The sequence below is a fragment of the Oryctolagus cuniculus genome, chromosome 4 (assembly GCF_051225735.1).
Source record: "Oryctolagus cuniculus isolate XC-2025 breed Fujian yellow rabbit chromosome 4, ASM5122573v1, whole genome shotgun sequence".
In the NCBI taxonomy this organism is placed as follows: domain Eukaryota; kingdom Metazoa; phylum Chordata; class Mammalia; order Lagomorpha; family Leporidae; genus Oryctolagus; species Oryctolagus cuniculus.
In genome coordinates, this window is record NC_142870.1 from 92,971,764 (window position 1) to 92,999,274 (window position 27,511).

A 27,511-nucleotide genomic window follows, 5' to 3' on the forward strand; every position below is an offset into this window, starting at 1 on the left:
ATAAAGCACATTGGGTAACGCAGTTACTATGTTGTTGGCCCTGTGGCTGTTGAACTGCCGCGTGTGAAACAGGATCTCTCAACCTGTTTCTCCAGCTCAGGGATTAGAATGAATTTCCAGTGAGCTCATTGGAAAGCTCTTCTGTGAGACTGAAGGACGGACCCTGACCTTTGGGTCACAATTCAGCCAGGATGATCCAAAAACCAAATAGAAAGGCTTAAAAGATTCTTAAAATCTTGGGTTCCAGGTCAGTGGGGTCTCAGGACTATGGACCCAAATCACTGTCTAAACAGAAGAAATTAATCCATCAAGACTTCCGCAGTGACCAGCAGTATTAACAAGTTTACTTTCTATAAACACAGTAGTCTTGAGTCTCCAGACACCTCTTTTCTAATGGCAATGCGACTGCAGGACATGGAGACACTGGACTGCGTTGGTTCTGTCTGGCAGTTCCAGTGCCCAGTGGGCCATCCTGTGATGATTTTTTAAAAAAATAGGCTTTCAAACTGGACATTTGGCCTAGTGGTTCAGATGCCTATGTCCCACAATGGGTTCAGTTCTCGGCTCTGGCTCCTGACTCCAGTTTCTCGCTAATGCAGTCTCGGGGAGGCAGCAGTGATGGCTCAAGTAACTAGGATTGAGTTCCCGACTCCTGGCTTCAGCTCATCCTGGCCCAACCTGGCATCTCTGGCATTTGGGGAGTGACCAGCAGATGGGTGCATGCTCTTTCTGTCTCTCTGCCTTTCAAATAATTAAAAAAAAAAAAAAATAGAGGCCTTCAATGGTGGAGAACAGAACACAGTCTGTCCTCTCTCTCCAAGCAAATCGGCCTTCCTGAACCTGTCTCCCCAGACCTGTCAGGTGGAAGAACTGATGAGATGCCCTTGACCAGGAGCCCAAAAGGCTCCAACACAAAGGGTTTCCCGTGGTTTCAAAATGAGGCGGAGGGGAGAAATGGAAAGGGAACCCCCTGAATTTCCCTGTTTTCTAGCAAGACTTGCCAGAACAAGAAATGAGCCAGGTTTTTCTTGTTTTTGTTTTTTCTGCTCTGAGATGAGTAGCACGGCCTGGAGGGCACTACCTTTGGAAAGGAAAAACCGGGGTTTTAGGTGCCTGGCTTAGTTACTTGCTATCTCACTAGGGCAAGTCATTCGGCCTCTGAAACTGTTTCTGCACCTGCAAAACAGGAGTGATAGTATCCAGGCTGCAGGTCATTATGCTAGTAAAATGAGTTAATAGGCAAAAGTGCCTGGCATAGAACCTGGCCAGAGTAGGTATGTGCCTTCTTCTCGCCTTCCCTCCTGAGGTAGGTCACTCAAACATCCCAGGCTGTCTCAGTGGCCCAAAGCTGTGACCTCCAAGATGTGCCATAGTGAGCCACAGTCAGCCCTTGATGTATGGCCTCAAACGCCAGCCGAGCAGGAGTGTGCATGGCTCAGAGGCACCGAGGGAGTGCTCAGGGTCTCCAGGCTCCCCTGCTGCGGTCACACAGACACTGCTCCTGGCACGATCCTCCGGACGTGGGTGTATGACTTCCTGATGGTGACACTGCCGTGATGCGACACCCCGCGGGGCAGGACGCACTCCTCTGTCAGCTTCTGGGTCTCGGGGTCCCAGCACAGCACCGTGGCAATGACCTCGTTCTTCTCGTCCCGCCCCCCGGTGATGTAGAGCCGGTTGTTGCAGGGCGCGATGCCGCAGCTGGCCCGCTCATGGCTCAGCTGGGTCACCAGGCACCAGCTGTCTTCCAGGGGGCTGTAGGCGTACAGCGCTCTCATGGCCCCTCCTGAAAAGGAAGAGGAGACACAGCAGTTACTCCATCATTGTTCTGGCTTTCTTCCCCATTAACCCTTAAAATTCTCCTCTGGCCAGGTCAGACCAAGACAGGCCAAGACAAACAGTAGGCTGGGGGCTCAGCATGCCAGAGTAGACCCCCTAGGGATGGCATGTTGCTGGTGCAGTGGCCTTGAGATCCTGCACCCCAAGGGACACCTGGCTGAACACAGCTGCCAAATGCACCCCCAGATAGCTTCCTGGGATAAATTCCACCTGGTGCCTCAGGTAGGCCCAGCCTATAATCTCAGCTCTGCCACTTTTTCGATCTGTGACCATATGCCCCAAGACCATGGTGGTGAAATGAAGTCAGAAGGCCCATGTGCATCAAGCACCTGGCAGAGGGCCGGCAAGTGGAGATCATTCACCCGAGGCAAGGGCTGGGGGTGGCATCTCTTCACAGCCAGAACTTGAGCCGGGACACCAGCCCACGTGGAGATTAGACTTTTGAAGCCAGCATGAGGCTGACAATAAGCAAAGTTCCGAGAAACCTGCAGCAAGGGAGCCCCGTATATTTTCCTTGATCGCTGCCCGTGTTTTGCCTCAAGGAAGCCTTCTCTGAGGAGCTCTCAATCGCTGAAGTCACTTATTGTCTGGCATCTCCTGAATCAGTGGTTCTCGAGCCTGGCTGCACATGAACATCACCTGGAGCTTTTTGAGGACACAGGTGTGCAGTCACTGAGTGCCCTCCGTCCCATCACGATTTCCTTGGTCTGGGATAAAGCTCAGCTTCCCAGGGTTTTTTTTTTTTATTTTATTTTTTTATTTTCTTGACAGGCAGAGTTAGACAGTAAGAGAGAAAGAGACAGAGAGAGACAGAGAGAAAGGTCTTCCTTCCGTTGGTTCACCCCCCAAGTGGCCGCTACGGCCGGCACATTGCGGCTGGCGCGAAGCCAGGAGCCAGATGCTTCCTCCTGGTCTCCCACGCGGTGCAGGGCCCAAGCACCTGGGCCATCCTCCACTGCCCTCCCGGGCCACAGCAGAGAGCTGAACTGGAAGAGGAGCAACCAGGGCAGAATCTAGCACCCCAACCGGGACTAGAACCCGGGGTGCCGGCGCCGCAGGCGGAGGATTAGCCTAGTGAGCCACAGGGCTGGCCTACCCAGGGTTTTGTTAAAAGCTCCCTACATGATTCTACTGTGCAGTCAGGATGGAGAGCCACATCCTTAAAAATGATGGGCCAACTGTGGTTTGGCTGGCCAGACTTTCCTCACAACTAAATGCAACTCTTCAGAGCCTCCAGGGCAAGTAAGGGGAGCAAAATGCCCATGAACATAAAGTAAAAAACCATGCTGGTACCATTTGGGGGCACTTCTTATAATGCGCATGTTCCAGTTTCTGTGCATTTGCTAACTCCTGCCACACAACCTTGCTCTTATAGCCACTTCTGACTCTCCCCTGTCAATCCGCTTTGTATGAGGGAACACCAAGATATTTGTGGGAAAATGGAATTAAAAGATAAGGTTACTTTGATGCAAAAATGTTATGAAATTCATGCATAGCCTTGTCATAATACACATTTTCGAGGAGTCCCCATGTGCATGGATTTTTACTTTTTTTTTTTTTTTTTGCACTAAAACAAACTTAACCTTTAATTCCATTTTTCTGTAAACCTTTTGAAGTCTCCTACTAAATGTGGGCTGATTCTGCCTCCAGGATTGCAAGGTAGTTCCACCAAGGTCTAGACCAAACCCATCTTCTCTTCCTTTTCTACCCCGCCCACATCTCCCAGGAACACAGGTGACCCCAGGAGGGCCCTCTCTGCTCTGCCTGCATGACTGCATAGGTGGAGATTGACCTCGCCTCCGACACATAGGAAACCATCACTCACTCACCAACAACGTAGATGCGGTCCCGGAAACTCACTGCATTGATGCATTTAGCCTCCACCGGCATGGCCGTCTTTAGAGTCCACTTATTGGTTGAAGGGTCATAACATTGAGTCTTGTCTGTGGCCAGTTTCCCATTGGGCCCTCCTCCAATCACGTAGAGCTTCTTCTTATGGCTGGTGGCTGCGAAGGAACTGACGTGGACAAGGAGGGGTGCAGCCTGCAGAGGCATAGGGGCAGGAAGAAGCTGTCAGTCACATTACCCAGATTGCCACAGGGGCTCACAGGACATAGCCCTGACACCAATGGGACACAAACCTGGGCATCCTTTGCCTGAAGTGACAAGGTTCATGAACTTGACCTCCCTTTAAGATACAGAAAGAATGAAGCCATGTCCCACCCTCCCTCCAGGCTCCAGGCAGACTAGAGTTGGCATGTATTGAATTCAGGAAGCAGAGAGCAGGCAGGAGTGAGTGTTTACACAGGTGAGGCAGGCATGCTGGGAGTTTTCAAGCATGCATACTCATGTTCATTCACATGCTCATTTTTTCAAACACAATTTGCTGGAGGCCTGCTATGTGCCACCGTTCATTGTCCCTAGTGCTTAAATCCAGGGAGAAATACTGGAATAAGGGTTGCAGGTAGCCACAGGTAGGCGGCCTCTCCCACTCTGGGGCAACACTGCAGATTTGGAGACCAAGCCATGCCAGTGCTTGCACCCTGCGAGCCCCAGGACTGTAAGAGGACTTCTCAGAGCAGCTCTGTGATGGACTTAATGATCTGAGAAAACCTTGGGCACATCCTCCAGAAATATTAGGAGCTCCTCATTTGGCATTTTTCAGGGCATTTGCCAAGCGTTGGCCAGATGTCACAGTGACTGGACTGCCCCTGCTTATGTGTACAATTGCAGTGTTTTACCCTCCGCAAAGCTAGAACACACTCTGACATATGATCTTATCAGGAGAAAGGAAATTTGAAATTGGGAATGAACTTGAAATACCCCAGGTGAGATCACTTTCCTCTTCCAGGGTCTGATTTATAACCAAGGCTGCACTGCGAAAGTCTGGCATGCAGGTGTGTGGATGGGTCATCGTTAATGGGAAAATAAATCAGAGCCAACTTCTAAATATGAGCGAATGACTCTGGCTTCACAAACTCTGGCTTCGTAAACGGATCCCCACATATCTGGGGAGAACAGCACAGAAGGCATCTGGAAGAGAGTCTGGGACAAGACATTCAGGACAAAAGATCCGCCGTCTCAGGGCAGGGTGAGCCCACGGTTCCGACCAACACAGGGCAGGTACCTTTACTACCTGCAAGCTCGTTGTTGCTGTGACTTGGTCAGCAATGCAGGAGTGATGGAAAGCAGGAAGGAAACTCAGAGACACCAAAAATGTGCTCCGTGGGGGCAGAGAAAGCCAAGTGCCACTGCAGGCATGTACAGTGGATGCTGCTGTCCACGGGGGAGGCTGTCCAAGATGTTGCATGAATGCCTGAAACTGTGGATAGCACCAAACCCCATATATGTGTACAATGTACCAAGAGGAAACTTCAAAAAGCTCATGGAAATGGAATTAAAAAGTACATGTATAGGGCCAGATTGTGGCACAATGGGTTAAGTCGCTGTCGGTGATCCCATATCAGAGAGCCAGTTCGGGTCCTGGTCCTGGCTACTCCACTTCCAATCCAGCTCCCTACTAATGCATCTGAGAAAGCAGCAGCAGAGGCCCTGCCACCCTCGTGGGAGACCCAGATGGAGCTCCAGACTCCTGGCTTCAGCCTGGCCCAGCCCTGCTTGTTGCGGCCATTTGGGAAGTGAACCAGTGGATGGAATATCTCCTGGTTTCTCTCTGTTTTTCTCTTCCTTTCTCTATCACTCTGACTTTCAAACAAATAGATAAATCTTTATTAAAGCACATTTCTTTTACTGTAAAATATTTGAAATCCATGCAATGAGGGGTCTTCAAAAAGTTCATGACAATAAGTATTATGAAAAAAAAACTCTCCATGAATTTCAAAATTTTTTGTGCACCAAAGTAAACTTACCTTTTCATTCCATTTTTCTACACATTTTTTGAACTTCAAATTTTTTTTAAGTTTTTGAAATACCCTAGGACAAACCTGTGACAAAGTTTAATTTATGAATTAGTCACAGGAAGAGTTTAACAATAGCTAATCATAAACTGGAACAATTATAACAATCTACCCTCACCTCATGAAAGTTATCTCATGTGATCTCACCCCCTCCCCCCGTCTGTCTCTCTCTCAAAATATCTAATGGTACACATTCTCAGCCCCCGACTAACAGTGGATAATGCAAAGCAGGGAAACTGAATCCATGGATGAGGGGGCACTATTGTACCTTTTATAAAACTGTTGAAGTAATAACACAGACAGAGTTACTCAGAGAAGTTATCTCCCGTACCTCCGACCAGCAGTTGTGGAAGGGGTCGTAGGTCTCCACGTTGTTGATCCTCTGCAAGCCGTCGAACCCTCCGATCACATACACCTTGCCACCCAGCACCACCATCTTATGCCTCCAGCGGCCTATGTTCAGATACTCGATCTGAATCCATTTGTTGATGGAAGAGTTATATTTCCAAACATCGTGCTGTGTCTCTTTGCCACCTACAAGAGAAACAAAGCATTTAGGAAACATCAGGTGTGTTGGCAGCACAGCTTCTCCCACAGTTTCCCACGCAGCCAGAAGTGCGAGGTCCCAAGCCTGCTGCTATGGGGAGACAAGAGAAACCCTGGAGATGAGTGCGGTCCCCTGGGGAACACAGAGCAAGTGCAGTGGCACAGGGAGACACCATGTGAGGTTGGGCCAGGCTGTTTCCCGGGCCACCTCACACTTCAGAGAAGGGGCGGCTATGTGAGTGGGCTCCAAAGAAAGCTTCAGGGAGACAGGATCCCAGTCAGCTTGGGTGGGTTGGGGCCAGCACCGTGGGGCAGCAGGTTAAGTTGCTGTCTGTAGTGCCCGCATTCCATATGGGCACTGGTTCAAGTCCTGGCTGCTCCATTTCCAATCCAGCTCCCTGCTAATGCTCCTGGGAAAACAACTGAAGATAGCCCAAGTGCTTGGGCCCCCTGTATCCACAAGGGAGACCTGGATGAAGCTCCTGGCTCCTGGGTTTGGTCTGTCCAGCCCTGGCCATTGCGGCCATTTAGGGAGTGAACCAGCAGATGAAAGATCTCTCTCTGTCTCTCCCTCTCTCTGTAATTCTGCCTTTCAAATAAATAAATAAATTCTTAATAAGTAAATAAATTAAAAGCTTGAGTGGGTGAAGGTTAGATGGAGACTGAATCCAGGGTTTGTGCCCAGAGGAGCAGTAAGGAAGGGGGGCAGGGATGGTGGGGCCTTGGCCAGCAGGCAAATTAGAAGCTTCAGCTCTCACATTGCTTATTTATCTAAACAAAAAAGCAAAGTCACAACCCCGTGAAACATCACCAGGGGATCTTACAAAATTCTCTTGGTTCGCATCTCTGATCTCTGTAAATGTGTAAGTGGGACTTGTCCTATTTTTAGGGTAGTTTTTATTATACAAGTGTGAGATGCTCACAAAAGGTCAGTTGAGAATGAATTGGTAAATATATTTTTCAAGGCAACTCTCTCAATAAACTTTGGTAGTGATTAGGGAGAGTGACCAAGGCAAAGGGGAGCTGACGTGCTGGGTGACTTTAATGAGGTATTTTTCATAACTTAGTGATACTGGCTCCCTGTCGGCCTGGAGCACCACCAGTGGCTCAAAGCAAAAGCGTGACTTCTCAGCTGGAGGGTGATGGATGTCACCGACTACATCCCGCAGTGGGGCTGTCTCTCCAGGCTGGCAGCCAAGGTCAAAGGCACGAGCACCCTGAACTGTCACAGTAGCCATCAGCGCATCCTCCAGAGCTGGACTGATCAGCCTTTCTTCATACTCCACCCGCAGCGGGGGTCAGGAGGGCATTTTGGTTGGCTGGTTTTAAACAGCCTGATGGAGAAAAACGATGTCACAGCTTGGTTTTCCCTGGCTCCGAGAGAGGCCGAGCTTGCTCTCCTGTGAATTTCTTTAAATAGTTTGGCCATTTTTCTCTGAATTGTGTACCTTTCAGAGGCTTTATTCAAAACATTGTGCTATTATCCCCATTTAGGTGATGACAAAAATTATAAAATAACTATAATCTTTCAAAGAAATGTATGCAACTTCTATTAAAAAAAGAAAAAAAATCATAATTGTATCTCAGGAAGCATGACCTGGTTAACTGGAACAGCATGGCCTAAGCATGGATAAGAAGATGCATTTTTGCAAATGTCAACACTCTCCTGGGTAACCCATATGCTCAGTGCCTTCAGCACTTTAAGAATCCGACAAGATAATTAGATAATTAGATTCATCAAGATAATGAGAAAAGTAAATCTGAAAAAGTTCTAGGAAACTGAGAAGGAATACTGAAGGGAGCCCGTGTTGCGGCCTAGCGGGCGATGCCACCATCTGCATGCCGGGCTCCTGGCCCCATAGCCGGACTCGGTCAGCGCTGGAACGCGGCATACACGGGGACTTCTCAGAGGTTGCCTGGCTGGCACGCCGGACCCTGAGGGTGCTACCAGGGATTGGCCGTAGCCCCACGGCTTCTGCTTACCTGAGATGTAGACCTCGTTTTTTAAAGTCACACACGCAAACTCCACCCACTTCTTATTGTCGCTCTCCAGCTCGTGCTCGGTCAGCGGCAGCTTGGCCACCTCCAGGCGGCTGCGCCTCAGGGGGTCCAGGCAGGTCACCTCCGCCACAAACCGCTCGTCCTTAGTGCAGCCGCCGATGATCATAAACACCTCAGACTGGAACTCGTGCATCCTGGGCTTGGTGCGCTCTGAGATGATCTGGAAAGCGGCGGAGGGACATGCAGGCGCGGTGAGCTGCTGCGGGGTCAGAGTTCCCGCTGCAGAGCCACACAGAGCAGGGCCCAACTTCCCGATCTGCCACTGGGCGACCCTGGCACCTCACCTCCTAGAGCCTCTGCGTCCTGATCTGTATAATGGGGATTTCAGTGGTGGTGACCTCATAGGTTTGCTGTTAACATTAAACAGGATGATATATGTAGGGCGCATAACAGGTACTCAACAAGCGTTACTTGTTGTTTTGTTTCTATCTTAAGAAGCCCGGGGTCTATTTACCCTCAAACGCACTTCCTGCCTCTCCCTTCCTGTCTGGTCTGAAAGGAAAACCCTGGAATTTCACTTCCAGCTACTTCCTATTCTCCTCTGCTTTCAACTTCTTGAAGATGGCTCAGATTATGCTCACTGCCAGGCTTCTTCTGGCAAAGAGGTCTTAGACAGTGACCCCACACAGCTTTCAGAGGCTTAGGGGGAAAGACCAGGAGGGAACAGGATGTGGCCAGGAAGATCGAGGCCTGGTTCCAGTACCAACGCGTCAGTGCCTTGAACAAGTGAAGAAATCAACCCCACAGGTGTTGGAACTTGGCTAAAGAGACAGAGGTATGGAAGTCAACACATCAGATTTCATCAACTATGGCCATAACCTTAAAGAGACAACACAACCTCTGGAAAAGGCTTGTCATCATTTCCATGCCATCAGGGCCTTGGGAGCACTCAAGAGAGCATGAGGGAGGGGGATGGGCAACACTCCTGCAAACGCAGCCCTCAGTGGATAGGCGTGTCTGGGAGCGGCAGTAGATGCCTGATTGATACGACTCGAAAAAGGAAGAGCTGACTTCCTCCTGATGCCACCCAGTCCCTGGCCTCTGGGGCTCCATGGGGAAGGTTCCGGAGGTGGACTGATGGGTGGCAGAGGCAGCGCTCCTTTGCCAGGTGGCCAAAGCAGTCCTACAAGGTCAGGCTGACCTAGCACTGACTATGGAACTCTTGACTTTGTCCACAGTTGATGACAAACAGGTGACAGCAACAAAGACTGGGACCTCAAGTGGTGAATCCAACTAATGGCCACAAGTAATCAGACCCGTCAAGGCCCGCACTTGACTTTTCCACAGCCTTTGTTCTTGTGTTTGTTTTTCAGCACCAAAGGGCCAGCTGCTATAAATTTTCCAGCCTGTATTCTGGAAGGCCCTAAAGTCTGTGGCAAGACTCTGCCTTCCTTGTCATCAGAAAAGAGTGGGTTTGTGTGGGCAGGACAAATTCTAGGCAGTGGGCTGAGTGTGGGGACACTGACAGCAGAAAGGCTAGCTGGGGTCAAGGTGGGGGCACTGCTCCCAGGAACTTGGAGGCACAGTGAGAGCACACAGTGGGCAGGACAGGAGCTGAGGCATAAGTCAGTGCCTCAGACAAACTTTCCTTGGCTGCATTTTCTCTCTTAGGCTGTCGATCAGCCCTGGTGTCTGTCCCTCAATCTTCCCTCCCCACGGCAGGGGCACAACCTCCAGCACCAGTCTGGTCCTCTTTCTGAGGGGATTTTGGTCTGGTGCGGCAGTGCTCTGAGAACAGCTCTCGCCCCGGAAGTGATTCCCTTCTGAACCCAACATCTGCTTCCTCTCTGAAGTGTTCCATTCGGAACGCTGGGACTGGCATCTTTTTCTGCAGGCCTGACCTGTGCAAGATGGCTTTCTGATGCTGGAAATTCCTGGGCTCCTGCCTGCTGCCTGATCTCCCAGTGATCTCTCCCCAGTCCACTCACATTTTAAGCCAGTAGAAATTATGTACATCGTCACTTTGTCCCTTTCTCCAGGAAGTCACCCCTGCCTCTCTACATGTGTTCCATAACCCTGCATTTCTCCATCACAGCACTTTTCCTAATCCTCTCTAATTTACTGGAAACTCCCCGATGGCAGGAGCAGCCCTTTTGCCTCAATGGACCCTCAGCACCAAAAACAGTGCTTAGAGCTTGTGGGCTTCCATGGAGGTTGGTTTCATAAATGAGTGATGAGTAAATCAATGAATGAGCAAGCCAGGCAATGCAGGTCCCTCGAGCCCAAACTCCATGAAGGCCCCCAGTAATCCCTGCTTCCTGGTCTTTATACCCTGCATAGTTCTTTCCAATATGTTCCAGAATTGGTCTCTATGACCCCTAGATTCCAGTAGACATGATGGCACATCACTTCCGAAATTAGGCTATAAACGTCACTACAGCTTCCATCTTGGTTCCTTCCTTGGTCTATTTTAGATCATGTCCTTTGGAGAAAGCCAGCTTCTGATGGAGATGTCCACGTGGCAGGAAACTGAGACCTCCAGCCGAGAGGCAGCAAGAAACCAGTCCCTGCCAACCGTCCTGTGAGTGAGCTTACAAGTAAATCCTTCAATCCCAGGTGAGCTTTGAGATGATTGAGCCCCAGCCAACAGCTTGACTGCAACTTCCTAAGAGACCCTGAGCCAGGACCACCCAGCTAAACCACTCCTAGATTCCTGACACTCAGAGCCTATGAGATAAGGCACCTTGGTTGTAAACTACTAACTGCAGGGGTAATTTGTTGCACAGTAATTGGCAACTAATACAATTTCCTAGCTGATAGGATGAAGGGATTGAGACCTGCCCATAACTCAGAAGCACAGCACCCCGAGAGGTGGCATTGCTGCCAAATTGTAAGATCAGCTATATTGGCAAAATACTAACCCCACAGGCATGACTCTGAAGTCAGAGCTATGTAAGTCTGTCGCATTCGTAGGGAAATGTTTGCCAATGTGTGCCAAGTATTTGCATGCAACCATCAGGCCTAACCAGTTCATTCTCAGATTGTTAAAAAACAGGGTGGAGGCCAGCGCCGCGGCTCAATGGGCTAATCCTCCGCCTGTGGCACCGGCACACCGGGTTCTAGTCCCGGTCGGGGCGCCGGATTCTGTCCCGGTTGCCCCTTTTCCAGGCCAGCTCTCTGCTGTGGCCAGGGAGTGCAGTGGAGGATGGCCCAAGTACTTGGGCCCTGCACCCCATGGGAGACCAGGAGAAGCACCTGGCTCCTGGCTTCGGATTGGCGCAGCACCGGCCGTAGCAGCCATTTGGAGGGTGAACCAACAGAAGGAAGACCTTTCTCTCTGTCTCTCTCTCTCACTGTCTATAACTCTACCTGTCAAAAAAAAAAAAAAAACAAAAAAAACAAAAAACCAGAATGGATGGTTGTTTACTGTCAGCTCATTGTCCACAGGCCTATACTAAAGGACCAGAGAGAAAGTACCGTATTGCTTTAACAAGGCTGTCAGGAATGGAGCGTCTGCACCACTCTCCCCACACCACGCACAGAAGAGCAACCTTTGGTATAAACCAACATGGAATTAAGGAGGAAAGAAAATGAAGGAGTAACTTTCCTCTGCCCCAAAAGAACTCTTCCAGTAAGAAGGGCCAAGTCCTTGGGCCCCTGCCACCACAAGGGAGACCTGGAAGAAGCTCCTGCCTCCTGACTCCAGCCGTTGCGGGCATTTGAGGAGTGATCTCTCAGCCTCTATCTCTCCCTCTCTCTCTGTAGCTCTGTTTTTCAAATAAAATAAATACATCTTTTTATCTTTTTTTTTAAGAGCTCTTCCAGTAAAGGCCCCCTTTACTGAGGGGGCCAGCCACTCCTCAACAAATGCAGACTGACGTTGGCTTTTAGGATCCTAAAATGTCCATACTTTGCCATCAACTTGGCCAATGGGCAAGAAGGACCAACCTTTGGGAAATCAAGGTCAAGGGGAGAAAAGTAGCCACCAGGCTTACACTGCTGTCATCTGGAGTAAACCAAGGTCATTCAAACCGTGAGTGGACTGGAGTCTCAGGGAAGCAACTGGCAATGAGACCCCAGTGAGGAGCTCATGGTGGTTGGTTGGTTCAGTTGCCCAGATTACAAAATGGAAATGAGAAAATGCCTTCAGTAAGATTTGGGGAAAGAAGGCAACAAAAACATGGGGCATGGTAAAAAGAGAGGTTTTAGCCCCAGAGAAAGAAAATGCTTTATTTTGGAAGACCAGGCACCCATAAAGAAGCTCAGTGAGAATGGCGGCAGTTTCCACTTGTGGGTCACTGACCAGGTCCCAGACACTGTGCTTAGTGCATTTCATGCATTGCCTGTTTAATTCTCAACCACTCTTTTAGTTAGCTGCCTTTGTTACCTCTATGAGATAGATCAGGACTGAGCCTCAAGGTAGCCAAGTGACTTGCCCAAGTTCACACTGCACTGGAAATAAAAACTTAGGTCCACCTGACTCCAATCCTGGGTTTCCACAAATAGATTTTTCAGATATCAGAATTCTTTCTCCTAAGCCACCCCACCCTATCTCTAGAACCTTGCAAATACAAAAAGAAGTGAAAATATTTCACCATACAAGTGTTGTAGAAGACAAGGCAGGGGCCTTTGATATCAGAGGAAAGCCTTTATCATCTGCATTTCAGGAAATAAGAAACAAAGACTAGCTTTGGGCTGAAAGCTGTGGCAGAGATACACCTGTTTGCCATCATATCCAGGCTATGAGACCCAGTGCTGAGCTGTCTCCCGGGACCCACATATCCAGCCTGGGATAGGACCCAAGTGGTTGCCTGGGCTCTCCCATCAGTCAACACTTCGCCCATTATTTACTAAATGCCCCATCTTCTCTAACAGACCAAAGCTTAATAAGGCAGAGACTGTTTTGCAGTGCCTGATACATATCCTGGCATAGAGTTAGTGTGTGCTTAGGATTATTTGTGACAAATGAAAGCACAGCATATGAAAATATATTGGGGGGGGGGGGCTGGTGCTGTGGCGCAGCGGTTGAGGCCCTGGCCTGAAGCGCCGGCATCCCATTTGGGTGCTGGCCCTAGTCCCAGCTGCTCCTCTTCCGATCCAGCTCTCTGCTGTGGTCTGGGAAGACAGTGGAAGATGGCCCAAGTCCTTGGACCCCTGCATCCATGTGGGAGGCCTGGAAGAAGCTCCTGGCTCCTGGCTTCAGATCGGCGCAGCTCCGGCCGTTGCGGCCATCTGGGGAGTGAACCAGCAGATGGGGGACCTCTCTCTCTCAGTGTCTACCTCTCTCTGTAACTCTGTATTTCAAATAAATAAAATAAATCTTTTTTTTAAAGAAAGCATATGGGTGTTGTTATAGTAATTTGTAAAGAGAAATTTATAACACTAAGGCCAATGTCAGAAAAAAATGGTCTCAAATCAAGGACCTCAGTTTTTACCTTACGACATCAGAGAAAGAAGGGCAAATTAAACCCAGTGTAAGCAGAAGAAGGAATATAATCAAAATCAGGGCAGAAATAGATGGAATAGAAAACAGAAAAGCAACAGAAGAAAATTTGGTTATTTGAGGAAAATCAATAAAATTAATAAACCTCTAACCAAATTGATCAGGAAAAAAAGAGGACACACAAATCACTAATATCTGATATCACATCATTATAGATTCCACAGAAATTAAATGGATAATGAGAGTTGTGTGAACAACTTTATTCATCAATCTATATGAAATGGAAAAATTCTTCAAAAGATTCAAGCTACCAAAACTTACTGTAGAAGAAATAGATAACCTGAGTAGTATTAAAGAAATACAATTTTCAGTTAAAACCTTTCTCATAAATAAAATGCTAGACTCTAGCAAATTCAACCAAACATTTACGGGTATGTTTGCAGAGTGATGGAGCTAAGGAAAACGGGGAACCAGAAAAGAACACACTGAAAAAGGAAGAGGCTCCTGAGGAGCCGTAACAGACACTTCCTGAGCCACCGTGGCCGTTTCTACCACTGACTTAATGAACAGGTCTTGGTAGGTATCCCAGAACCAGTGTATGGTGACCTCCTTGTACACATGTTGGTGCGCATGTGCACAAACTGATGGTAAGCCCAAGAGAGGGGTGGTCAAACCCAGTTTTATTTTTTTTTTTTTTACAGGAAATGCTTATTTGATTGACAGATTGACTGATTGGAGAGGTAGAGAGATAGGCAGATGATCTCCCATCTGCTGGTTCACTCCCCAAATGACAGAGACAGCTGGGATTGAGAAAGACCAAAGCCTGGAGCCAAGATTACAATTCAGGTCTCCGACTTGGGTGGCAAGAACCCAACTACTTGAGCCATCAGGGTACGCATTAGCAGGAAGCTGGAGATAGGAGCCAGAGATAGGCATTTAACCCAGGTAGTCCATATGGGACGCAGGTATCCTAACCACTTAGCCTAGCATCCACTCCAGACTTAAGGTTTAGATTACCCACTTAGTGAATGAATGAGAGGGAGGCTAGACTAGGGGCTGGGAGATGTGATCTGAGAAACCTTCAGAAATTCAAGAAGGAGGTGATGAGAGTGAACCAAGGTGAAATGTCAGAGTAGACCTAAGACATACAAGGCTTCACTGGAGAGGGAAAACCAGGAGAGCAGCACCCCTGTGAAATGGTGACTGGACAGACACCTCCCTGTCTGCTTGTGTGTTGGCCCCTCATCAATGCCCTGCCCTTACGCGTGGGAAGGAGGAAGTTTGGGCCAGGCATGACGCTTGCCTAATCCTCTCAATGTTTGTCTGGAAATGTAGTATCTTCCCCAATTTAGAAATCAAGAATGCAGGGCTCCTGAAATTGCTCAAACTACTTAAAGTCCTAAGAGTAGGTGACCCAGCTTCCTTGTATCTGTGAGTCCCTGGCTGCACTGGCTAAATACACAGCCTCACCTTGGACTTACCTCATTGCCAGAAAGATGGTACATTCTGGCTTCCTGGAGCAGCGGGAAGACCTCTGGGCACTGCCTGATGAGAGCATCTGCTTCCACAGTCTCCACAAAGTACCAGGGGTCCAGGAGCGGCAAGCGCACATTCTCCAGGACATAGGGGAGCAGGCAGAGTCGTTCTGACTGCTTGTGCCGGACCCAGCTCATCACAGTCTCAAACACCTGCGCCTCTTCCGTCACGTACAGATCGTCACTCTTCAAGATGTGGTGCAGAGTGTCCACCGGAAGTTCAAGGAACTCCTCAGAGTTCAGGATCTGCACAAAGTTTTGAATGATGTAACTCTGAACCTGCTTCTTCAGACTGTCCAAGGAGTGTGTGTCGGCCAGCCTCAGTATGCCAACACAGTTTTCTGGGTTCAAGGCTTCTGTGAGGAAACTGGCGCAGGCATCCACCATCCGCAGGAACTAACAGAAGTTGGGAAAATGATCAGTCCACAGGGATGGCTGTCAGTGAGTTGTTCAATAGCAACAAATCAGAAACTATCTAAATGTCCAACAATAGGGCACCAGCCAAATACATGCTTATATATGTATACAGTCCATAGCTCTATAATCATTAAAAGTGATATAGAAGGAGACCAAATGACATGGAAAACTGCTTATGATGTACTGAATTTAAAAATCTGCTCAATGTATATTAGCAAGCCTCTGGACTTAATCATCAATTAACAGGAAATACAAGAGTACTTCAAAAAGTTTGTGGAGGGCCGGCGCTGTGGCATACGGGAGAACCAGCTGCTCCACTTCCGATCTAGCTCCCTGCTAATGCGAAAGCAGCAGAAGATGCCCAAGTGCTTGGGTCCCTGCAACAGCATGGGAGACCCTGATGAAGCTCCTGACTACTGGCTTCAGCCCGACCCAACTCTGGCTATAACAGTCATTTGGGGAGTGAACCAACGGATGGAAGAGATTCTCTCTCTCTCTCTCTCTCTCTCTCTCTCTCTCTCTCTCTCCTTCTCCCTCTCACCTCCCTCTTTTTCAAGTAAATAAATAAAAATTTTTTAAAAGAACATAAGATTCTAGGGTCCAGTGCTGTGGCATAGCAGATTAAGCCGCCACCCTCAGTGCCAGCATCCCATATTGGCAATGGTTTGAGTCCCTGTTAATGCACCTGGGAAAGCAGTGGAAGATAGTCAAATTGTCTGAACCCTTGCCACCCACGTGAGAGCCTGGATGGAATTCCTGGCCCTTGACTTTGGTCTAATCAAGCCCTGATTGTTGTAACCATTTGGAACCAGCAGCTGGAAGATTGATATTTCTCTCTGTCTCCTTCTCTCTCTCTCTCCCTCTCTCTCTCTCTCTTCCTTCCTTCGTTCTCCCCCCCCGCCCCGTAATTCTGCCTTTCAAATAAATTAAAAAAAAAAAAACAACCTAAGACTCTTATGCTTGTGTGACACCTTATAGATGACAAGGTAGTGTTATATTCATTATATTATTTAATACCCATTTTACAGATGAGGTGTCTCAAATGGATCAGTTTATTCTCTATTCTCTGGAGATTAGCTTTTTTTTTTTTTTTTTTAAATTATCCAGAGGCAGAAAGAGATGAACAGAGAGCTCCAACCACTGATTCACTCTCTAAATGCCAACAATTGCCAGGACTAGGCCAGGCTGAAGCCTGCAGCCAGGAACTCAGTCTTGTCATCCATGTGGATGGCAGGAACCCAGCTACTTGAGTCATCACCTACTGCCTCCTGTTATCAGAAAGTTGCAGTTGATAACAGAGCCAGGACTGGAAACCAGGTACCTCCATACGGAATGCAGCTTTCTTAACCAGTGTCTTAATTGCTGAACCAAATTGCTTTGAATGAATCCACCCTCCTTTATTCCCTCTGTGTCCACTGGGCTCCTTATAGGGTCAAGTCCTCAGTGTGCATGGGTTGATCAATAAACAGAAGGCAGAGGCAGAGAGGCTATGGGGGCAGGACCTTCACACCAGTCTGAAAGTATGTGCTGGTGACAGCATGGATGGAGCAAAGCTAACCAGATAGAAACCTGATATGCAGAGGGGAAGTTCTGTGATAGCAGCTGGGGGGTGGGGGAGAGCTAGGCTGTGGTCCTGAGAGTGGAGGCTGGGACAGGATTGATCTTAGAGTGGACCAGTTTGACTTGGGCCTTGGCCTTCAGTCCAGAACATTCTAGGGGGCACACATGTCTGACTTTTTGGGTCAATCTCAATTGCAAAATAGTCTTTCCATGTCAGACCACACTTTCCAATCGTCAGTTTAGAAAACATGGCCCTAGGGGTCAATGCAAAGTTGAGGGAACCTGAATTCTGTCTGTGACCACCCTGTCTGTGGCCCCAACTGCCTGCAGCTCTGTTCCTCGCTTGAGCAACTGTGGAAACGGTTGAGACTGAGAATCTGAACACCTGTTTAGTTGTTTGCAAGATTTTCAGTTCAAAGAGTAAAAATATGCACCAGAGACCAAGCCTTGCTGAACTCTCAGAACCTGTCACCACAGCCCTATCTGGCCTTGTCCCATGGAAACATCTACGAGAGCTAAAAGAAAACTCACTTAAGGGTAGCCTCCAGCACAAAACACCATGGCCATACTAGCATTTGTGTAGGAGACAATGTGAACATTAATTGGATGTCCTGAAATCCTTAGACTATCTCTGGGAGGGTCCCTAAGACCCAGGAAAGAGGAACCTGTGGCTAGGGCAGGGAAAGGAGGGAGAATTAGTGTTCACTGCCCACCTTTTTGTAGCTTCTCCTGTTCTGAATGGCAACTATCTACTTAAAATCAATAAATTTCTCATGTATAGAGAAAATACTAGAAGTAACACATAAAATGATAATGTTGGTAAGATAATGTTATTAATTATTTTAGACTTCTCTGCATAGACCAAATTTTCTATACTGAAAATGAACATTTGAAATCAGAGGAAAATATATACAAGGACTGCTTTCTTGTGATTTTAAAGTACAAAATGAGAAAATACAAAATGAAACATAAAAGGTAAACTAAAGGGTACCTACTCTATGCCAGACCCTTTTTACTGATCCTAAGAGTTATCCAGTTGTCACGACAGTGCTATGAAGTAGATCTTTGTGATCATTTCTATTCTGTAGATGAGGAAACCAGGTTCAGAGGAGTGATTTTCTAAGAGGCTCGTCGCTAAAGAGAGGTAGAGCTAAACTCTGAATCATTTTCTCTAATTCCAAAAGGCATGATTTTACATCATTTTAAGCTGCTTCAGGTCAAACAGTGAGATGATGAGGGGACAATGGAGTGGCAGGTGCCAAACACCATTTGACAACCTCACTGGATAGCCCAGATGATCTGATCTGCCTAAGCACAGGAATGACTGACCCACACAATGTCTGTTTCATCCCTGTTTGATGACAACTGATGAGCAAAAAAATGAAACCTTGGAAGAGAATCACATCAAGCACCAAAGCTCACATTTGATAGAAACATTGTCCAAACATCTCTCTCTACTCTCACACCATTAATTCATCCACTCATCCACCCATTCATGCACTGCATATGCACTGAGCAAAGCAGTACTGGGGTACGGAGGTGAGCAGAAGGAAGCACCGTGTCCAGGACAGTAGGGGAGGCAGACACCAATCACATAATCACACAGAGCATAGTCACAACTGTGATAAGTCTCAAAGTCTAGTGAGTCCACTGCCTGAAACCAAAGAGAGCCCTACTCTTCCCCATCAAACCTGAGCACTGTTTCCCAGTCAGCATCTGGTAGCACCTTCACCAATGGAACCCCAGCCAAAGTCAGTCAGTCCCCTCCTCACCTTCTGCAAACCTTCCCTGGGCTTCCCAGTTACAGAGTCTTTCTGTGCTCCAGCCATCTCCTTTGCCTGCATGGCTTGCTCCTGCACCACTACCTGTTAAACCCCACCCTTCTTACCCAGACAAGTTTGACTCCAGAGCCCACCTTTCTGAGAAAAGACTCAGGATACTCACCCTATCTTCAACTGAGAAGTCCCATTCTAAGTGTACCTGGAGAAGAACTGCAAGGCCACCACTTGTCCTACATAGGGATGTTTTCTTCATTCAAAGTTATTAAATCTGGGACCCATGGAAGGATTCAACGGCATCTGTGAACACCTACAACTGTATGCAAACATTTGTTTGCGTGTATGGCATTTTTCTGGGAGTTGAGTTTTCAGGAGGCACTGTGAGTTGCTCCCTGGTGTCCACCCATCTGAGGACAAAGCCAATGGAGGGGGGAGAGGTGATCAAGAGAGCCAGCAAGTAGAGTCCTGAGCAGACGATGGGACCGTCCTCACCTCTGGAAAGGAGGGGAATGGAAAGGAAGTAGAGAAATGTCGTCTATCCATGAAGTTCTTTCCCCAAACCACTTCTTTCTAGATGGGGTCTCCAATTCCCCAACACTCGGGCCCCTTGCCCATTTGTGTAGCACCTATGATATTTCTGCCTTATATCATGATCTACCCAGAAAGTGTCTCAAAGGCAAGCTCTAAATCACTTTCGTTTTTCCCTAGCAGTCTCTAGCCTCTAGCCTTTACCAAGTCTGGTAAAAGGAGAGACAGAGGAAGGAAATATGTATCAAATACCTAGTACTTACCAAGATCTGTGCTAGATACTTTCCTATTCAATACTTCATTTAACAAATACATTTTACATTTTAGTGGACATATTTTATTGAACAAGTAACAAAAGGAAGGTATTATTAGTGCAGCCATTTGTATAGAGGAAGAAACAGAGTTCAGTGCATTGCTCCAGGTCACACAGGTAGTAGGTGGTCGAGATGACACCCCAAATCACGGCCAGTTAACTCTTCTCATGCAGCATCCTGTGGCCTTTGTAACTGGCTACATTGGAGAGCTAGCAAAACGCCAGTGGAATCTGAAGTGGCCTTGTGAGCCCAGGGTGGTTAGGGGTCTCCAAGCTGCCCAAGTTCCCCTCAAATATGCCTCCATAAATACTTTCTGGCCATGAGATGTCAGAGAGGCCTCATGATCTTGACCAATGACTGGGAAAATGCTGATGAGCAGGGCAATCATGGGAATAAGAAATCATTTCCTTTCACATTTTTTTTTGCTTCTTCACATTCAAGATTTCAAGACTTTAGGGTAAGTTTTCTGCCTCAGCCTGTCCCAGTGACACATGAACTTGTTTATTAAAGCCAGGAGATGACAGATAATAGCAACAGACAGCCAGCTTCCTGTTCAGGGGGACATGTGAGCAAAAGGTTACAGCCAGGCACCTGACTCTTGAACAGGGAAACTAAAAATATAATCAAAGAAACCGCTTGAGACTTGGCTGCTGCTCCCATGAGAAGTGTCTGCCTCAAAGGGAACACACCCCCTGCTCCCCATCTTCACTGCCCCTCCTCTGCTTCCCCTTCACACTGTCCAGAGTCTGGGTCCCACAGAGACACCACCCATTTGATTACACTTCTCCCTCGAGGTTCTTGCCAACCCACTCTACAACAACTGAAGGTCTATTTGAGTCCAAATCAGCAATTCTCTTGACCACACATCCCTAAGCGGCCTTGGGGTTACTGCAAAGGTTCACAAAGACACTGGTATTCTTATCTTGAGTCAAACAAATCAGTGTGCATGAAGGGTGAATTGATGTGATTAATAAAATTCAAATTTATTGCAAAGTATGTCTGAATACATTGTAAAACTTTTTTTTTTTTTTTTTTTTGCTTTCCTTCTCAGGCAATAGATACTAAAAGTAAAGCTCTTCTTTGAGTTTTGTATTGGTGTTTTGAAGGAGTCTTCCTATTTAGAATGTAAATTATTACTGATCCTGATCTTCCATCTAAACCTTTCCTCTTCTCTTCCATGCAAAGCACCAGGATCAATCCCATAGAAATATGTTCCTTTCCCAGGTCGGCAGGTAAAACCACTGCCTGCAGTGCCAGCATCCCATATGGGTGCCGGTTCAAGTCCCAGCTGCTCCATTTCCGATCTAGCTCTCCACTATGGCCTGGGAAAACAGTAGAAGATGGCCCAAGTCCTTGGGACTCTGCACCCGTGTGGGAGACCTGGAGGAGGCTCCTGGCTCCTGGCTTCGGATCAGCACAGCTCCAGCCGTTGCGGTCAACTGGGGAGTAAACCAGCAGATGGAAGACCTCTCTCTCTCTCTCTCTGCCTCTCCTCTCTATGTGTAACTCTGACTTTCAAATAAATAAATAAATAAATCTTAAAAAAAAAAAATAACTATGTCCCCCTCTGTTGCCTAGTATGGAGAAGCTCTGTCCTCACCTGCTCCCTCCTCTCAGGCCTTGCACTAGACTTGGCTTTGAGGTCTGCTGGTCCATGCAAGCTATGTGGAGTGGGCAGGAAAAGCAGCTAAGACCTACAAAGGATCCACTCTCTAAGGTGGAGCAGGTGCAGGGGACTAAGTCAACTACAGAAGGAGACTGACTTCAAAAGTGGAATTGGAGAGAGGAGACCAAGCATGGGCAAGCTTGGTCAAGTTGCAGGCAACAAACAACCCCTGAGTTTCCAGAGGAGATAGTGGTGGCCCCAGCAGACTAGTAGCCTAACAGTAGTAGATGCATGGGGGGTCACACATTCAAGGGATGATTGGCACGGCTGGAGCTCAGTAATTCAGCCTAGGGGCAAGGTGGTGGCCAGGAATAACATGATTGTTAAGATTAAACGGAATGCTTTGTATCTGGAACATGGTTGATGCTCAGGATGTGGGGTGTGTGTGTGTGTGTGTGTGTGTGTGAAAAGCCAGAACTGTCAGATGTGGAGTTGAGGGTAGAGAAGGCTGAAAGCTTAAGTTCTCTCTGCCTGGAATATCTTTCCACAACCCAATGGCCACTTGTTGAAATTCTACTGATTCCATGAGGTCTAGTTCAATGTCATTTGCTTTTGCCTTGGATTCTGTTAGAGTGCCCACTGGATTGGAAGCTCACAAGAATCCTTGTTTCAGAGGCTTTGGGGTAGTAGAAAGAAGCAGACATCTGGAATCAGAAGTTCTAGATGGTATCTCTGCCATTTGATGAGCTGAACTCTCTCTAAGCCACAAGCTTCCTCATCTGGAAAATATTAAGAATATAAAACCCACCTTGCAGCCTTATTGTGAGGGCATTACCTGGTGTGCTGACTCACAGAGATGAGCACTGTCAACATCAAATGTGGGTGGGAGGGCCGGCACTGTGGCACAGTGAGTTAAAGCCCCAGCCTGCAGCGCTGGCTTCCCACATGGGGCACTGCTTTGAGTCCTGGATGATCCACTTCTGATCCAGCTCTCTGCTAATGAGCCTGAGAAAGCAGCCAAGAAAGGCCCAAGTCCTTGGGCCCTTGCATTCATGTGAGGGACCCAGAGGAGGCTCCTGGTTCCTGGCTTCGGGGCTCAGCTCTGGCTGTTGCTGCCATTTGGGGAGTGAACCAGCAGATGGAAGACCTCTCTCTTTCTGTCGCTACATCTCTCTGAAACTCTGAATTTCAAATTTAAAAAATAAATCTTAAAAAAAAATCAAATGGGATCATATATAGGAAAAGCAATGATAAATTGCTACATAAATGTAACTTGTATTTATCCATTTTATCTTTATTTCTTGCTGGTGATGTCTCACAAAGTACCTAGCACTTAGTAGATGCTTAGCAACTTCAGGTAGTTAGGGAGCAGTGAAAGTCAGAACCTGGTAGCAACCTGAATTTCCATTAAAACTAAAACCCCATATTTTATCTGTGTGCCCCTGAAGGGGGCACAGAAGTAGCTGAGACTATTGGTAGCCCTGAGGAGGCCTTGCAAACAGAATCCAAAGAATATAAAGTGACTGTCAGAAGCGTGACCAAAGGCAGATGGGACTCGGGACTTCAGCTGATGCCACAGAGGAAGGGGTAGACCAGAGGGAGAAGCACGGGAACACAGATGCTCTATCAGGTGCCAGCATGGACCACTAACACAAATGTCTGTGGTGATGCTGGGGCAGGAGCTCCTTCTCACGTTGCCCTGGCACTGTATAAAAGTTCCCAGAACTATATAAACAACCTTAATCTGGAATCAATGAAAGCTTTCCTAAAGTGAGATGTTATTGAGTTGACTGTGATTTCTGCCACCAGTAGAACAGAAACCTCAGGGTAGAGATTAAGTTCACTGAGAGAAAAATAATAAGATAAATCACACCTTTTTTGCATTCTTGAGTTTGTAGCCTAACATTTAGCTTCTCTACACTAGCAGAACTCAAAAGGAACAATATGAAAGTTGAAGACAGGCAAAAATGACTGATGCTAAAGAGTGGTCACCCTGGGGAGATACACACAGAGTGGGTGTAGGGGGGGTTCTGAGATGAAGGAATGTTCTAAATCCTGATCTGGTTGATAGTTACATGGTTGTATACACATGTGAAAAATCGTCACGCTGTACCATTGAGAAATGTGCACTTTACTGAATGCAAGTTAAACCTAAAAATAAAAGGAGTGCATAATTGAGATCAAACATTGAGAAAAGACATGCTGTGTAGCAACAGCAAGCCTACTGTAGGGACATCTGATGGCCCTAAGTATCCCAGGTTCCCCAGAAGTTGTTGAGACAGAGAGGTGGCAGCTGTGTGAGTCTTGCCCCTGACGCGCTCTCACAGAGCACCACTGATTTCCAGAACATTCCCCTGGGCAGCCCTCTCCAGAGTCCCTTGCTGAGTTCCCAGCTGCTTCCAGGACCCTGGGTTGCTTCAGGCCTCACTCTAAGTGATGGACACGGTGTGTGCAGGGAGAATGCCCAGGAGTAAATCCCGACTCCTCTCTTACTGGCTACGAAGACTTGAGCATTTCCTTAATGTCCCAGAATCTCATATCCCTCACTTGTAAATTGAGGGCAAAAATGACACAGTTCAGGTTCACATTGTGAGACCTCTGAAAAGAGCAACTGTTGCTATCACGTGGGCCTGGAATATTCACCTGATTTCTTAGTGCTCACAATGCCCACACAGCAAAACTGAATGACAAAAGTTGCATGTGAGAGGGGGTGCATCAGACAATCAACACATTGATCTTATCTAAATGATAGTAAATGAACTGGTTTTCTTGCCTGGACTGCTACTGTGGTGTTGCATAGATATAGTCTGTGGGTCCCTGTCAATGAAAATTGACAATAGAAGTTAGTCTGTACATCCCAGATAATGGGATGTACATTTTACTAGATGCCTGGCACTTAGTAGGTGCCTGAAAATGAAGCAAGTGTTAACATTGGCTTTTGGAATGCTCACTCCTCTGTTAACCCAAACATTTCCACAAGCCAGGATTAGGCTTCTTTGTGGCCCCTTGAAGGAGGTCGAGCAGGATTTGTTGGGGTCTTAAGCAGTTACTGAGGAAACTCTCATATTCTATTGGTAATGAAAGAGCCACACACTCATTCATTCACCCGTTCACCTAGTCAACCAATGTTTACAGAGTGCCTGCTGTGGTCCACACTCTGAGTAAGCCAAGAAGCCAACCCAAGCCATCAAGCTGGCTCTCTCATCCGCATAGGTCTCACGTCATTCTCCTTGCCATTTGCAAAAGGAATTATAGGAAAATAAGCAATTCCAGGATCTTCATCAAAATCCCCTCAAACTGTCACCACAATGAAAGCTACAACCCTGGCCCTGTGGCATCAGATCCATCAGATCAGCTCTTCTCAGGAGCAGGCCACACAGCCACGCCCAGGCCACGAGACCAAGCTCCATTCCGGCAGCTCCTGTCTTTCTTCACGTTGGCCACAGGAACTTGGTCTGTTCTTTTTCTCCTTGTAAGTTGTGGCTTCTAACCAACTGCTCTGTATCTTTGGGATCCCTCTGCCCCTAGAGAAAATGCAAGGTGAGTGTAGTCTCCCTGACCTCCTGTCTTCGTACTGCTCAGCTGATAAGTTCTCACGCCCTCATTCTTCCATGAGCTTTTTACAGTAAAATTTAAAATGAAAGTAAATGAAGAAAAATGAAAGTAACAAACACAACAAAATTCTCCAAACAAACACAGCAAAATTCTCCAAGATTGAGAAACCTTGCCACATTCTTGCAGTCACTGTCCCCAGTCTATGGTCTATGGCTGGCTTGCTTATCTAAAATGCAGAAGCCAAAAGGTCTACTTAAGGTCCTTTGTCTTCCAGGGGCCCTTGCTGGGTGATGTCACCTCAGAGACACAACTTCTCATGTGAACAGATCCTTCAGGTGCTTCTCCTGTCTTGACCTTCCCCAAAACTACTTGGAGAAAATTCATTTCTCCTCATAATTGGCCAATAAATGATGGCTAGGTTACCGCGAAGATCCTCCAGTAGGCAGGACTATCAGCACCTGCCACTCAAAGTTTCCTACTAACAGAGACTGTCCCACTCCATGCCAGGGCTGCTGGGTCTGTTGGGCTCCTGACCCAAGGGAAACCAGGCTAAAAACTGAAGAGAAACTCATGAAGTTGTCTGGTATGAAGCAGCCGTAATGGGGATTGGTTTCATCAACTGAACTGTCTCACTATACTGGGAAATTCTAGATGCTAAGAGAAGACCTACAAAGAAAAGCTGAAAATGAGAGAGCAGCTGTCACATCACTGGTATGAAGGTTAGGAAACCTTTATTACTGGTGCTATGAGGAACACCAAGAAAAGGCGCTTCTTGTTGATTTCAGTCACACAAGGCAGTGCCAGCTTCTATAGATGTTCTAAATAGCAAGACAAAATGCCTATGCTGGCACACTCTTCTCTACCTATAACCCTGAGTTAATTATAATAAAGTGTCAGTCCACTTTATTGTTCTAATCGTATATCATAAAAACATGATTTTTAAAAACTTTTACATGTGATCTGGTGCTGTGGTGTAGTGGGTTAAGCTGCCACTTGCAGTGCCAGCATCCCATATGGGCACCGGTTTGAGTTCTGGCTGCTCTACTTCCAATCTAGCTCCCTAATATGCCTGGGAAGGCAGAGGAAGATGGCCCAAATACTTGGGTCCCTGCCAGCATCGTGGGAAACCAGGAAGAAGCTCCTGGCTCCTGGCTTCAGTCTGACTCAACAGTGGCCATTGCAGCCATTTGGGGAGTGAACCAGTGGATGGAAGATACCTCTCTCTCTCTCTCTCTTTCTCTGCCTCTCTGTAACTCTGCCTTTTAAATAAAATAAATAAATCTTAAAAAAAACCTTTTACACATGGTCTCTTATAATCTTAATCCAGGGAAGCAACATTTAGGGGCGGTTTGGGGAAGTGTTCTCACAGGTTGGTGCTAGCCCAGTCTATCCAGGGCACAAATATCAAAGTAAAGTGAAAACACACAAATGAAAGGAATAAACTTCTGTTCAGCATCTGCTATGTGCCAGGTTGCAAACACCATCTCGTTTACTTTCCTAGTAACTCCCCTGAGACGTGCGACAGATTCTCCTCCTAAGTGTACAAATGAGAAAGCAGAGGCCCAGAAATCTTAAGGAACTTGCCTGTGGCCATACAGCAAAGAAATGACTGATTCAGAGTTTAAGCCCATGGCTGCCTGACTCCAAAGCCCAGGTTTCTTTCCAGTCTACCATTCATCCTTGAAAGCGACCATTGCGGCCGGCGCCTTGGCTCACTAGGCTAATCCTCCACCTTGCGGCGCCGGCACACCGGGTTCTAGTCCCGGTCGGGGCGCCGGATTCTGTCCCGGTTGCCCCTCTTCCAGGCCAGCTCTCTGCTGTGGCCAGGAGTGCAGTGGAGGATGGCCCAAGTCCTTGGGCCCTGCACCCCATGGGAGACCAGGATAAGCACCTGGCTCCTGCCATTGGATCAGCGCGGTGCGCCGGCCACAGCGCGCCAGCTGCGGCGGCCATTGGAGGGTGAACCAACGGCAAAGGAAGACCTTTCTCTCTGTCTCTCTTTCTCACTGTCCACTGTCCACTCTGCCTGTCAAAAAAAAAGAAAGCGACCATTACATGTTTCTGGTCCAAAGGGACTCCAACCGCATTCTGTAGCCATTGGAAAGAACACGGCGGCTCTACACATACTGACCAGTAATACCTCCAAAATATATTATGAAGTAAAAAAAAAATAGAGGAAATATCATGCTGACATTTGTGTTTTAAACATGGAGGGAACGAGTGGGAATGATAAGTGTGCATTTGGCCTGGAATGGGCGTAGATAGACCAAAGTGAAACGCTGCTAACAGTAACAGCAGCAACACAGCATTGTCTTCCTATCTATATTTCTGATGTTGGAACTAGGGAATGTCTTACCCTTTCAAAAGAATAAATAATTTTTAAAAACCATAAGGTAATTTTAACAACCTATAAACTTCTGTCCTTTTTTTAAAAACGACAACAACAAACAACATTTCTGTCCTTTCTGGCAC

General features: G+C 47.4%; 1 protein-coding gene and 1 long non-coding RNA gene across 3 annotated transcripts in view; one reads left to right on the forward strand and one right to left on the reverse strand.

Moving 5' to 3' along the window:
• LOC103350467 (uncharacterized) overlaps positions 1-12,103 on the forward strand; it is a 63,479-nt gene extending 51,376 nt beyond the window's left edge. For both annotated transcript variants that reach the window (XR_016233187.1, XR_016233184.1), the window contains exon 5: positions 10,778-12,103. This is a non-coding gene — a long non-coding RNA (uncharacterized LOC103350467). The remainder of the gene's footprint in view (positions 1-10,777) is intronic.
• KLHL6 (kelch like family member 6) overlaps positions 321-27,511 on the reverse strand; it is a 63,718-nt gene continuing 36,527 nt past the window's right edge. The window contains exons 3-7 of the mRNA XM_002716495.6: positions 15,228-15,677; positions 8,286-8,523; positions 6,088-6,290; positions 3,669-3,882; positions 321-1,786 (exon numbers count right to left, since the gene is read on the reverse strand). Of these exons, the coding sequence (XP_002716541.4) occupies positions 1,485-1,786; positions 3,669-3,882; positions 6,088-6,290; positions 8,286-8,523; positions 15,228-15,677 (1,407 nt within the window). The 3' untranslated portion in view covers positions 321-1,484. The remainder of the gene's footprint in view (positions 1,787-3,668; positions 3,883-6,087; positions 6,291-8,285; positions 8,524-15,227; positions 15,678-27,511) is intronic.